This window comes from Bos taurus, chromosome 7 (genome assembly GCF_002263795.3).
Source record: "Bos taurus isolate L1 Dominette 01449 registration number 42190680 breed Hereford chromosome 7, ARS-UCD2.0, whole genome shotgun sequence".
In the NCBI taxonomy this organism is placed as follows: domain Eukaryota; kingdom Metazoa; phylum Chordata; class Mammalia; order Artiodactyla; family Bovidae; genus Bos; species Bos taurus.
The window spans coordinates 14,607,895-14,620,743 of record NC_037334.1 but is presented as its reverse complement, the minus strand read 5'-3'; the positions used below and the strand labels follow the sequence as shown (position 1 = coordinate 14,620,743).

The window sequence follows — 12,849 nt, the reverse complement described above, 5'->3', positions numbered from 1 at the left end:
CTGCCTAGACAGAGCCTCTGATTTGAGGGTCACTGTCTTGGGCTTAACATTACTATGGATGGGTCAGTGAGTCACCCAATTAGAGACATTTTCCTTAGAGGGCCATGATTTGGGAGGGGAACCCACTGGGATCTTTATCCCCATCCAGGAAGGCATGGGACGATTCTGAGAGCTCAGTATCACCCCAGGAGCATTGGCCCTGAAAAAAGTACATAATATGAACAGTTTCATTTACAGCAACAATCAAGTTATATTACTGACCTATGGCTGTTCTAATCATGTTATGTGGTAGACAATAAGATGGTTAAATTGTTATATTTTTTAATCTTTAAGTGCATTCCTTCAGTTAGCTAATTTAGAAGCATTCAACTTGCAGAGAAGTTGAGCTACAAAGAGCTCAATACACTGGCCCAGGGTCACACAGCTCACGAGCGGCAGAGCTGGGAGTGGAATTTATGCTGCTGCTGCTGCTTCTGTTTCTCTTCCTCCTTTCTTTCGGAGAGGGATGGGCAGTGCCATGTTTACTTATTAAAGACGCAATCTTGGGACTTCCCTGGTAGTGCAGTGGTTAGGAATCTGCCTGCCTAAGCAGGGGATACAGGTTCGATCCCTGGTCTGGGAAGACTCCACATCCCCTGATAATGCATGGAAGGGCCAGGGACCAGAGGCTGACATGAGGGTCATAATCCTACCCTTGTGTGGTTTTTGGCAGAGTAATGGTCTTCCAGAACCAACTTTCAGGGAACACGCTCCGGACAGGCTCGTCCTCCAGGAAGAAGTCATCTAAATCATCATCTTCATCCGCTGCAGGGGGCAGATGCCGGGCAGGGTCTCCTCTGCACATCTCCCATGACCCAGCAGACCCTTCAGTGGGGTCCTCCCACTCCAACCCTCCATCGCACTCCACACCCCCTCAGTGGAGCCCTCCCAACCCTGTGCCTCCTGCCATGGCCCCCTCACTTGTCCCCAGAAGCAGCTGCTCCTCTCGGGCCTCCCGAGTCAGGGTCTCAGACAGCTGGCAGCAGCTCAGGAAGGCAGTGATGCAGACTGGTCCATGGCGGACATGCTGGATCCTCTCCTTACATGACAGCCCCACTGGGTTCTCCCGGAGCCCAGCCTCACAGCACTTCTGCTCCAGCTCTGTCTTGAACTTGTTCACTGCAGGCCAGAGTTAGAGGGACAGAGGAAGGGCTGGGAGGGACCTGAGGAAGCAGGGACCCATCCACCTAAGCACCATGACACTCGACCTCTGTTTAGCCACATCTCTGGAAATGCTGTCCCTAGAGCTTTGCTATATCTTTCCCCTGAAGCTTCACATTGAACCCTTCCCTTGTGATGTGTTCTAATGAGGAAGTTGAGCACAGAGAGATCAATTCACTGGCCTAGGGTCACAGAGCTCAGAAGCATTGCTCTTCCTCCTTGCTTTTGGACGGGGATTGGCAATGCCATGTTTATTTATTAAAGATGTAATTTTGGGACTCCCCTGGTGGTGCAGTGACTAGGAATCTGCCCGTCAGTGCAGGGGACACAGGTTTGATCCCTGATCTGGGAAGATTTCACAAGCCACAGGGCAACTAAGACCGTGCACCACAACTGCTAGGCCTGTGCCCCGGAGCTTGTGCTCCGCAACAAGAGAAGCCACCTCAGTGAGAAGCCTGCGCATGGCAACTAGAGCTTGGCCCCTGCTCTCTGCAACTAGAGAAAGCTGCCTGCAGTAACGAAGACCCAGCACAACCAAAAGTAAATAAATAAGCCTTAAAAAGATGCAATTTTGACTCTTGGTTTTACTGTGTATTTTTAAAAAATGAAAACACAAAACTTGCTGTAGAGTATGATGCCAAGTTGAAAGGCTTCTAAATTAGCCAACTGAAGGAGTGCACTTAAAGATTAAAATATTACAGCAGTTTAAAAATCTTGCCATCTACCATATAACGTGATTAGCACATCTATAGTTAAGTAATATGACTGATTGTTATCATAAATATAACAACAGTTTATAATATGTACTTTTCCATGAAGGTTAGCAGAATTTTTGATATTGAAATTAGACAGCGTTTTACCTAAATTTTTATTAGACTTCACTTATTTCCCCTTTATTTAAACCCACAAAGTAATTAGCACTGCTCAAAGAGACTGAAAAGTCTAATATTCATAGAATCCATCTTCTAAAAACACCTAGTTTTACCTCCCATCTTCCTTCAGCTCTAGACTTCTTGATTCACCACACCCTGGTCTTCGTCTACATGTTATCCTTTTCCCCTTTCAGTATCACAGACTCTAGACATCTAAAAACTACATTTCCAGACTCCCTTGCTGCTAGGGTGCTGGATGGAACGAGATCCTGCCATCTAGAAACTCCTGTGTGGGCTTTCCTGGTGGCTCAGATGGTAAAAGATCTGCCTGCAATGCTGGAGACCGGGGTTTGATCTCTGAGTTGGGAAGATCCCCTGGAGAAGGTAATGGCTACTCACTCCAGTATTCTTGCCTGGAGAATTCCATTTCACTTTCACTTTTCAGACGCTCTTGTATAGGATTTGGAAGGTGGAAGAGAGGTGGGGACCATTTTCCCTACCATCAGTGGTAGTTGATAGGTGGGCTACCATCTGTTTCTGTAGCAGGCATAATTCTGTGTTTCATTATTGACCCATCAGCTTCCCAAGGGATATTGACAGCAATTTCCTGAGATTTTGTGCATTGCAAGATCTCCAGTGGCATGACCTTGAGTCCCAGCAAACACCTTTCCAACTTCATTTCCAAAGCTCAGCTAATGAATTTCAAAGCACTAAACTTCCATCATTAAGTCACTCCTCTCCTCATTGGAGTATCTAGAGTGGTTTCAGTTTTCTGTTCTAAGCCCTGGTAGGGCAATGGCAACCCACTCCAGTACTCTTGTCTGGAAACTCCCATGGACAGAGGAGCCTGGTAGGCTGCAGCCCATGGGGTCGTGAAGAGTCGGACACGACTGAGTGACTTCACTTTCACTTTTCACTTTCATGCATTGGAGAAGGAAATGGCAACCCACTCCAGTGTTCTTGCCTGGAGAACCCCAGGGACGGGGGAGCCTGGTAGGCTGCCGTCTATGGGGTCGCACAGAGTCGGACACGACTGAAGCAACTTAGCAGCAGCAGCAGCAGCAGGGAGCCAAGAGGGCCACATCCAGCTTTAGTACTAACCTGCTTTCCTCTTGGTCTCCAACCTCTTCAAGGAGCGGCGGCGGCGATGGCTGGGAGAGGGGCTTGGTGGGCAGTGCCAGTCTGGGAGTCAGAGGGAAGAATGAGAGGATAAGTCAAGATTGTTATCCACATTCTTGATACTTACTGGGTGCTTACTGCCTACCCAGTGCTTCATATGCATCACCTCATTTTATCTCATAGCCTCTTCACATTCAAGTTTTGACACTTAAAAGCTGTGCAGTCTTCAGCAAGTCACTTAACCTCTCTGGGTTTCAATTTCTTCAGCTGCGTAAAATGGAATAATCATAGTTCTATCTGTGAGATCATGCATATAAAAGTACTTAGTGCAGGCTCCAGCTTGCAGTAAATAAAAATCATTATTGTTTTCACGGTTTATAGCTGAAAGAAGATATGCCTAGTTGTCTCCATATATCCATTCTCCCCTGTGGCTTGTGGCATTTAAGCCTCCATCTTTAATGTATCACTCAGAAATGAATACTACATTTCCCAGCCTCCCTTGCATCTAGATGGGCTGTGTGACTGAATTTTGGCCAATAAGATGAGAGAGAAGTGTCTTCTTCTCAAGTCCCTTTGTCCTGGTGCCTGGCAGGAGGTCCTAATAAGCCTCCATCTTGGGATACAACAGAGCAATAAGCTTGAAGGAGCCTGAGTCCCAAAATAATCTCTGGCCTGTTATTGAGCAAGAAATAAACGTCTCCCTTGTTTAAGACAATGTTAATTTGTATCTCTGATACACATGGCTAAAATTGCATCTTAATTAGCACACAGTGAGTTACTTCTATACATATACATATTACTATGTATATTTTATGGTCAGATAAATTGAGAATCAGAGAGGAAATATGACTGACCTATGGTAAGTGGCAGCATCCTAGATTTTAGCTCATCTGCTTCACACCAAAGTCCATGTGCCTAACCACTGGATAGCACTTTCCCTTCCTCTACCCTCCTCCTGTCCCCAATCTGTACCTGTGCTCGCCAAAGTGTCCATCCCTGTGCTCATCTTCATGTCCAATCCAGCATCCTTGAACACGGCAAGTCTGTCTTTCCCACTGCCTGCTGTGCAGCCAATGTCATGTTCCTCTACCGTATCCCAGATCTGAGGGTCGAGAGAGGACCCTGGATTTGGAGCTTGTATTACCCCTCCAGGGAAGGTGCAATGGTACACTGTAATTGCTGGTTCAAATAATAATTTTCATACCATCATCAATTTATTGAGCTCTTACCACCTGCCAACTTCTATGCCATCCACAGGCTCCTTGAATCTTTGCAATCACCAATATTACCCATTTAATAGGTGAAGAAACTGAGGCTCCAGCTAGAATCTCCAGGAAATCTTTTGGCTCAAAGCCCACGTGCTCTTACCTTCTTCTGTGTGAACTTGTGCTTGCTGTTCAAGATATGGACAGCCTTGTCCACAGCTACTAGCCCCACTGTGGCTTCTGCATCACCTGTAACCTTCAATGCCACCAAGCTGCTTGGTTGTATAGGCTGGACATATGCTTCGTTCTGCAAGCCAATCTTCAACTAAACAAGGAAAAAGAGAGATGTGAGGAAAAGAGGCTCATAGGTCACCAAGGGGTTTCCTGAAGTCCACTTTCAAGTCCATGCTCCCTGCAGCTCTGATGGTGCATCTGGGAACTCCACCAGGCCAGTCTCAACTCTGCACACTTACTTGCATCTTCTTCACCTCTGAGGTTGAGCTTTTAATGCCACATCACTTCCTCTTCCTCTCCCTTGCCCCCAGGCTGAGAGCCCTTAAATTTGTACAGACTATCTCCCAAGAATTATGATGGTGGTGTACAACTATAAGGAGTTAGGCTCACCTTCTCCTGGCATTTGTCATTCACATCAATCAAAATGGAATCAGCCACCAGTTCAGGGTCCTGTCCTGTCCCCTTGGGCAGTAAATAAAAGGCCAGAATGCGGAAGGAGGGCAGCATCTTGGAAGTCACATCAATAATGGTGGATGCGAAGACACTCCCATGATTTTTTAATTCTTTGGCATGCACAATCTGACCCTTACTCAAGACCTTGGAGACAAGGGAGACTAAGGATGAGAAGGACAGGACCAGCCCTTCCCCAAGGCCATCCCAGCCCAAAAAGGAGGCCCATAGTCCCTTTGCTTCAGCCCACCCTTAGGTCTGAGTCCATCCCACATGGTTCCCACCAACTCAGCTTGCCAGGGTTGTACCAGAGAAAGAATTCCTCAGTGCAAGTCCAGCCCCTCACCAGGATGGTGAAGCGAGTGATCTTGTTACTGACAGAAGAATCTCGATTTGTGTTGAGGTTCAGTTGGAGGTTGCTGCCAACTTCTGTGCTCAATGCCTTCACATCAATGTGCAGGAAGTTCCCTGACTCATCTTGAGTTGAGTAAGGCCGAGCTGTCATACTGGCTGAAGCCTGCTCCTCTGGCTGGATTGGTGCCTCAGTTTTTACCTCGGGAGAGTGATGGACAAGTAAACCCCTCAATAACTCGTCTAGCTTACAAAATCCCAGCCCCACTATCCCTTCCCTGTAAGTTTGGTACCTGGATAGTGAGCTCCTTCAGATTTGCTTCTGTGTTGATGACCAGAGTAGCCTCACCACGTGGTGTGGTGTGTACTTTCACATTTGTGCAGCTGACGAGGACTTTGGAAGCTGGGGACCCATCAGGATTTGAGACGAAGACCTGGGGTGGAATCTGGTGTGAGATCAAGGACAGGCCTGAGGGTGGCCTTAGGTAAGAGGTGGGAACTGTGAAGGCAGCCTGGATAAGACTGCTTTGTACAGCTGTACAAGTTGTGCACTGAACGACACCAGGAGCACCACTCATTTAGTGCCAATGAATGGCGCCCCTTAGAGTTTTGCAGAGTAAAGCCAGATGTGGCAGCCCTGGGGTTTGTGTGCCAGGTGGGTAGGGGTGGGGGGGATTGAGGGTGAAAAGCATAGGAGGAGTCATGCAGGGCTTGGGGAAAGCTTGGAGTAGGATTGTCACCAGCTTTTATAATGCCCCACCAGACATCTCAAAATCATCCCAAAAGAATGTATACAAAAATAGCACACTTTCTGTGCAAATGCAGTCTCAAGATAAATGTCTAAGCACCACCTTCTAGCCTGACTGTGGTCTGTAACCATCCCCCCTCCATCTTTGGAGAAATTCTGGAGCCATCTCTGTGCTTTGGGGGGATTTGAGTTACGACTTGAGGGAACCCTGGGATAGGTCTGGAGACATGATGGACTCAATTCTTAGACAAATGAATTTCTGGGAGGCAGGTGAATCCAGTGTGGGATTTTGTCTCCTGGGAAGGTCTGTTTCAGGGAAGGGGGGCCCTGAGTCCCTGAGTGGAGTAAACCCAGACTCTGACCCTAAAGCTGAATGGCATCCCCGGCTTGAAATACTGGGGTGTCTTGATGAACTTGATGTTGTATGGGCTCCGAACAATCTTCACCCCAGAGATCTCGGTCTGGACCATCTCACCCCCTGGAGAGACATGGGGACCATGAAATCTGCAGCAGATGTTAAGTTTCTTGGGGAAGAAGCAGGGCTGCTGGTACGGAAGGCACCACTTGGTGAAGGCAAGATAAGATGGTAACACAATTTCGACTCCTCCCAGTCCTTCTGGTATTTCCCAATTTCTCTGCTAAGGAGCTGGCCTGAGGTCACATAGGTGGAGTGCCTGGGTTGGAAAAGGACACAGGGTCGTGAGCTTAGCCAGGGGGCCCAGGTGAGGATGGCACCTGAGGAGAAGACAGTGACGTTGACAAAGATTGAGGCCCCAATGAAGTCCTCTTCTGAGCCTTGGAAGGCAGCCATCAGTGTGTCCTTCTGGAGGGAGATGTGGCCATGGCCTTGAGAGATCTGCTCTCAGAGTAGGAGAGAGGAGAGGAGATGGTTTCTTGGGAAGTAGGGGATAGTCAAAGGAAGGGAGGTGGGAGAAGGGGAAAGAGGGGAGAGGAGGTGGGGGAGGACAGATAGCAGAGGGGTAAGTCTCAATCACCTCCACCCTCTGCAGGGAGCTTTGGATGGGGATCCGACGGGAGTCCTGCTTCACCCCGAAGATGGCCAGAGCATGTCCATCCACTGGCTTGTTGAATATATACCTGGAGGATAGATATCCATCTCACTAGCTCTGAAGCACCCTCACAACCTCATGAGTCTGCAGACACGACCTCATGTGTTTGCCCGCAGACACGACCTCATGTGTCTGCAGACACAGCCTGTAGGACCTCATGGAGCTGGAGGAAAGGCTGTAACACTTGGGAAGGGCAGAGGGGGCCCCTGGTGACTAAGATGATTCCATTACTGACCAACACAAGCCTGGGAGGTGACAAAAGAACCCCATGAAGTCTTGTTGGGTTGCAGATGTGGCCTATGCAACCTCCCAGGATGGTAGAGGTAGGCTGCACAGCCATATGGAGCCACAGGGAAGTCTGAACAACCCTGGGGTGGCAAAGGCAGCCTGTGAAGCCTCATCAGGCAGTCTACGAGACCTGTGTAGGATGATAGAGTTGAAGAAGTGGTCTATATAATGTCAAGAAGTGACAGACATGGCCACTACAACCCTAGGCAGACAACATGGCCTGTACAGCCTTATAGAGCTGTGGAGATGGTCTGTAAAATTCCAAAAGGCAGCGAATGTAGCATTTGCAGCTTCGTTGAGCTCCAGAAATGACCTGGACAATCTCAGGAGATGGCAAAGGTGCCTATGAGACCTCATGGATCTTCAGAGACGGTCCGAACCGTGAGATATGGTGTAACTCCGTTATGAAGACAAGGTGGCTTGTGCAACCCTGGAGACCTAGGGGGTGATGTGCACAACCTCACAGGACAAGAATGTCTCATGGGTGGCAGAGTGTCTCTCTTATACCTTAAGAGCTACAGAAGGGCTCATTTCTCTGCCCATTCAGCTTCTTGGCCTCCCTGGTCCTCTGGCCAGGCTAGGGGTAAAGGGACTCACCGGGCCTGGATATTCACACCCAGAACCTCATCCCTGAGGTAGAAGAAAGTCTTGTTGGGTGTCAGCTGGACCTCAAAAGATGGGAGCACTGGGTGGAGTAAAGAGAGTTACTTACCCTCAGCATTTCACTGTGCCTGCCCCACTCCCATCCCTTCCCCGCCCCACTTGCTCCTTCCTCAATGCTTCTGGCAGCCCTGGTGGGCTGGACACATGGTCCTGTTCACCAGCCCCCAGCTCAGGCCCTGGCACATGGAACATGCACCATGAGACCTTCTTTGCATTTCCAGCTCCACTCCTTGTGGAGACCCACCTTGTCCTCCCCGGCACACCCTTCTCACCATACTCCTTCACTTCAAAGCCTGTCTTGAACTTCTGCTTGGGAGCCGTTTGGTAACTGGCTTCAATGGTCCAGGTCCCAATACTGAGGCACAAAGAGTTAGGAGAGTTGGAGCCTGAGAAGGAAGACCTGCCCCCACTCCATCTCTAGAGCTCCTGGCAGGGTACCTGATACGCTCTGGGAGGGTGAAGGAATCTATGTAGACACCATTATCCGGCAGGAGATCCTTGCTGATCACAGCAATCCCCTCCGGGTTCTGCAGGAATGGAAAGCAGGCGGTTCATGCCCCAGCCTTCCAGCACGTGATAGAACCTGGGGTCCACCCTCCCCTCAGGAGAGGTCACCTTGATGTCCAGAGTGAAAGTCCTGGACACAGGATCCATCCTGTGGTTCACGGTGTACACCCGGTATTGAACTAGAGAAGGAGGGAAGATTCTGAGCGTGGGCTAGGGTTTGGAGAGGGGGTGGGTATCGTCATGAGGATCTTGGGCGGTGAGGGAGGGGGGCCTTGGACAGAAGGACACCTTGGGAAGTGGAACATGGGGCCCAGGGGGGCTGCACCTGATTGCTCGGGAGTGTAGATGGTCTTGTCCATCTGGATGAAGATGTATCCAGCGTGGGGAGCCACCAACACCAGCTTATTCATGGATGAGGAAACTGAGGTGGGCGCCCAGTTTGCCTCGATGATGACATACTGCATCCCGGGTTTTGGGGGGTAGACCAGGTCCTCGGGAATCTGGGGAGAGATGCCCACACTCCTCAGGGTCTGCTGGGGTCTCCATCCTTGCGGGCAAAGCCCTGGACCAGGTGTTGGAGAAGCAATTGAATGGGAGCTCTCTGGTTCTGCCGTTGGGGGCAAGGTTCCAGCGTGCAATGCCCAGGTTGCTGCCGAGCTAGTGCATCCGGCGCGGATGCAATCCCGTTTAGACTGTTTCCCAAGTCACCAGCAGAGGGCGCCTTTTATTCTTTCAAATCTCAAGCTATGATTTACTTTATTTTAAACTTTTTATTTTGTGTTGGGGTATAGCCGATTACGGAGAAGGCAATGGCACCCCACTCCAGTACTCTTGCCTGGAAAATCCCATGGATGGAGGAGCCTGGTGGGCTGCAGTCTATGGGGTCGCTAAGAGTCGGACACGACTGAGCGACTTCACTTTCACTTTTCACTTTCATGCATTGGAGAAGGAAATGGCAACCCACTCCAGTGTTCTTGCCTGGAGAATCCCAGGGACGGGGGAGCCTGGTGGGCTGCCGTCTCTGGGGTCGCACAGAGTCGGACACGACTGACGCGACTTAGCAGCAGCAGCAGCAGCAGCATAGCCGATTAACAATGTTGTGATAGTTTCAAGTGAACCGTGAAGGGACTCAGCCATGCATATACATGTATGCATTCTTCCTCAAACTCTCCTCCCATAAACTCCCCTCCCATGCAGGCTGCCATATAACATTGAACAGAGCTCCCAGGTCCTTGTTGGTTACCCGTTTTAAACACAGCAGTGTGTACATGTCCATCCCAAACTCCCTAAATATCCCTCCCCCACACCCTTCCCCCATGGCAAGAATAAGTTCGTTCCTCAATACTGTGAGTCTCTTTCTGTTTTGTAAGTTGATTGGTATCATTTCTTTTTAGATTTGCACAGAGGTGTCATGTGGGCTAATCAAGGCCTTTCTTGGAGCCCAGACTTAGGGGACTTTGAATTTCTAAATGGATAGAGCATGCCAACCGGTATATATAGAATGGATAAACCACAAGGTCCTACTGTAGAGCACAGGGAACTCTATTTAAAATCCTGTGATAAACCATAATAGAATAGAATATGAAAAAGAACGTACAAAAGTGGAAGTCACTCAGTTGTGTCTCTTTGTGGCCCCATGAACTATAGCCTGCCAGCCTCTTCTGTCCATGGAATTCTTCAGGCAGAATACTGGAGTGGGTACCCATTCCCTTCTCCAGGGGATCTTCCCAACCCAGGGATCAAATCTAGGTCTCCTGCCTTGCAGGTGGATTCTTTACCATCTGAGCCACCAGGAAAACCCAAGAATACTGGAGTGGATAGCCTATCCCTTCTCCAGTGGATCTTTCTGACCCAGGAATCAAACTGGGGTCTCCTGCATTGCAGGCTGATTCTTTACCAACTGAGCTGAGGCCTAATAAGAAAGATTTTAAAATCTTTTTCTGCTTCCCAAGCCACCATGCTGCATCTCCCTTCCAGGTCTTTGCTCAGACTGTTCACCCTGAAACAAAGCCATCTTCTCCTTCCCACCTTTAACCTTTCAGTTGATTACTCTGAGATTTTCTGGAAAAAAAAAAAAAAGAAAGTGTTAGTCGCTCAGTTGTGTGTGACTCTTTGCCACCCTATGGACTATAGCCTGCCAGGCTCCTTGATGCATGGAATTCTCCAGGCAAGAATACTGGAGTGGGTAGCCATTCCCTTCTCCAGGGGATCTTCCTGGCCCAGGGGTTGAATCCCAGTCTCCTGCACTGCTGGTGGATACTTTATACCATTGAGCCACCAGGGAAGCCTATTGCTGTACAGCAGTAATTAACACAACGTTGTAAATGAACTATACTTCAATAAGTTAAACAAAAAATAGGACATAAGAGGAGCAGTAAGTATATCCAGCCCACTCATCTTGGCCTGTCACCCACCGTCACTGATGCTTGGTCCATAAAGTGGTTTTCCTTTGAGAGAACGAGCTCTCTCCTGGCCACCCGAGTATTCTTCATGGGGAAATCCCACACGCTGAGATTCACCTCAAGGGGATGGCTGAGGGGCTCACTGGAGTCAGAATGAGCCTCCACATGGATGGTCTCTGGGCTGCCGATCCGCAGGACCCGGGGGGTCACCAGGATGTACCTGCCAGTGAACATATACGGGGGGATGGGAGGATTCAAGTGGGGGAAGCAATGGACTGGGGTCAAATGCAAGGAATCATGCCAGCGGCCGGGTCCCCTCAGTTCTGACTCACAGCGGCTCAGCCTGGGCAATGGGGATCCCCAGGAGGAGAAGCAGCAACCCCAGGCCCCAGGGCACGTCCATGGCGGTGGGTGGAAGATGCTTGTCCTCTTGTCCACCTCAGCGCTGGTCTGTTTGCCTTGGCTTGTCCTGGTTGAGTTAATATCTAAACGAACAAGGGGAGGAACTTCCCATAAATCCAGTGAAAGATGAGGGGCTGCTCTGCCCTTCTCAACCAGTGCTCTGCAGGGTCCGGGGTCAGGGAAAGTTGCACTGAGACTACTCCAGCCCCACCCCCACCTTGGGGGCCAGAGCGTAGGGAGAGCTGTCTTTCCCATCAGCCACTGGGTCTCATCCTGAAGCCCTCTGCTCCCACAGCAGGAAGGAGGTCACTTCCCAGGCCAGGTGACCGCTAGGCGCAGCACACACTCGGGACATAGTTGGGATTGGGTGGTAGGGGTAGGAGGAGACAGGATGTTCCCACCTCTGCCCTTGTGAAATTGACAAGAATTTCTGGGGTAGCTGCTCTAACAAGGGCAATGCAGGCATTATGTTTTTATTTCCCAATCACAGGTGTGATCAGCTGTATGAGGCATTTAGCCATCTGGCCCTGGGACCCACTGTAGTGGAAGCTTCTGGAAAATGCACAGGTCAAATCCTCTTACTGGGCTTCTGAGCGACTGAGTGACTTTCACTCAGCATGAACCTCATGGCTTTTCTCCTTCCTTGCAGGAGACGATTGTGTGTGTTAGTCGCTCAGTCGTGTCCAACTCTGTGTGACCCCCATGGACTGTAGCCCACCAGTGTCCTCTGTCCATGGGATTCTCCAGGCAAGAATACTGGAGTGGGTTGCCATTCCCTTCTCCAGGGGATCTTCCTGATCCAAGGATTAAACCCGGGTCTCATGCACTGCAGGCAGATTCTTTACCATCTGAGCCATCGGGGAAGCAGGAGACAGTTACACTTGGTAAATCGCCCACTGTCCATTATTCCAAAATCACACCAGTCTCTCTGGGTTCTTTTTCCAGATGGCAAATTATACGCTATTATAGTTAAAGTGAAAGTGTTGGTCACTCAGTTGTGTCCGACTCTTTGTGACCCCGTGGACTGTAGCCCACCAGGTTCTGCTGTCCATGAAATTCTTCAGGCAAGAATACTGGAGTGGGTTGCCATGAAACCATGGAGGAAAACACATCCTGATTGAAGCATTCCTGGAAGAAGCCTTCCTCTGACCTGAAATCATTCTCACTGGCTGTCTAATATGCTCTATTTGGACTTCCCTGGTGGAAGAGTAGATAAGTAAGAATTGCCTGCAAATACAGGGGACACAGGTTCAAACCCTGGTCCTGGAAGATTCCCCATGTCACGGAGCAACAAAGCCTGCGAGCCACGACTACTGAGCCCAGAATCCTCAAGTACTG

General features: G+C 49.6%; 1 protein-coding gene across 2 annotated transcripts in view; it reads right to left on the bottom strand.

Annotated features, from left to right (window-relative positions):
• Positions 1-11,569, bottom strand: part of LOC528040 (complement C3) — a 34,870-nt gene extending 23,301 nt beyond the window's left edge. Inside the window, exons 1-18 of one of the 2 annotated variants that reach the window (XM_002688840.7) lie at positions 11,442-11,569; positions 11,122-11,329; positions 9,033-9,207; positions 8,816-8,886; positions 8,639-8,727; positions 8,473-8,555; positions 8,135-8,222; positions 7,175-7,277; positions 6,915-7,035; positions 6,542-6,657; positions 5,725-5,865; positions 5,427-5,633; positions 5,021-5,227; positions 4,560-4,721; positions 4,164-4,293; positions 3,174-3,254; positions 961-1,158; positions 693-804 (exon numbers count right to left, since the gene is read on the bottom strand). In XM_002688840.7, coding sequence (XP_002688886.3) covers positions 693-804; positions 961-1,158; positions 3,174-3,254; positions 4,164-4,293; positions 4,560-4,721; positions 5,021-5,227; positions 5,427-5,633; positions 5,725-5,865; positions 6,542-6,657; positions 6,915-7,035; positions 7,175-7,277; positions 8,135-8,222; positions 8,473-8,555; positions 8,639-8,727; positions 8,816-8,886; positions 9,033-9,207; positions 11,122-11,329; positions 11,442-11,512 — 2,363 coding nt within the window. In that variant the 5' untranslated portion in view covers positions 11,513-11,569. Of the gene's footprint in view, positions 1-692; positions 805-960; positions 1,159-3,173; positions 3,255-4,163; positions 4,294-4,559; positions 4,722-5,020; positions 5,228-5,426; positions 5,634-5,724; positions 5,866-6,541; positions 6,658-6,914; positions 7,036-7,174; positions 7,278-8,134; positions 8,223-8,472; positions 8,556-8,638; positions 8,728-8,815; positions 8,887-9,032; positions 9,208-10,735; positions 10,769-11,121; positions 11,330-11,441 lie in introns of those variants that run through there. The other variant, XM_015472022.3, reaches the window with a different exon arrangement.
• Positions 11,570-12,849: the final 1,280 nt, after the last annotated feature.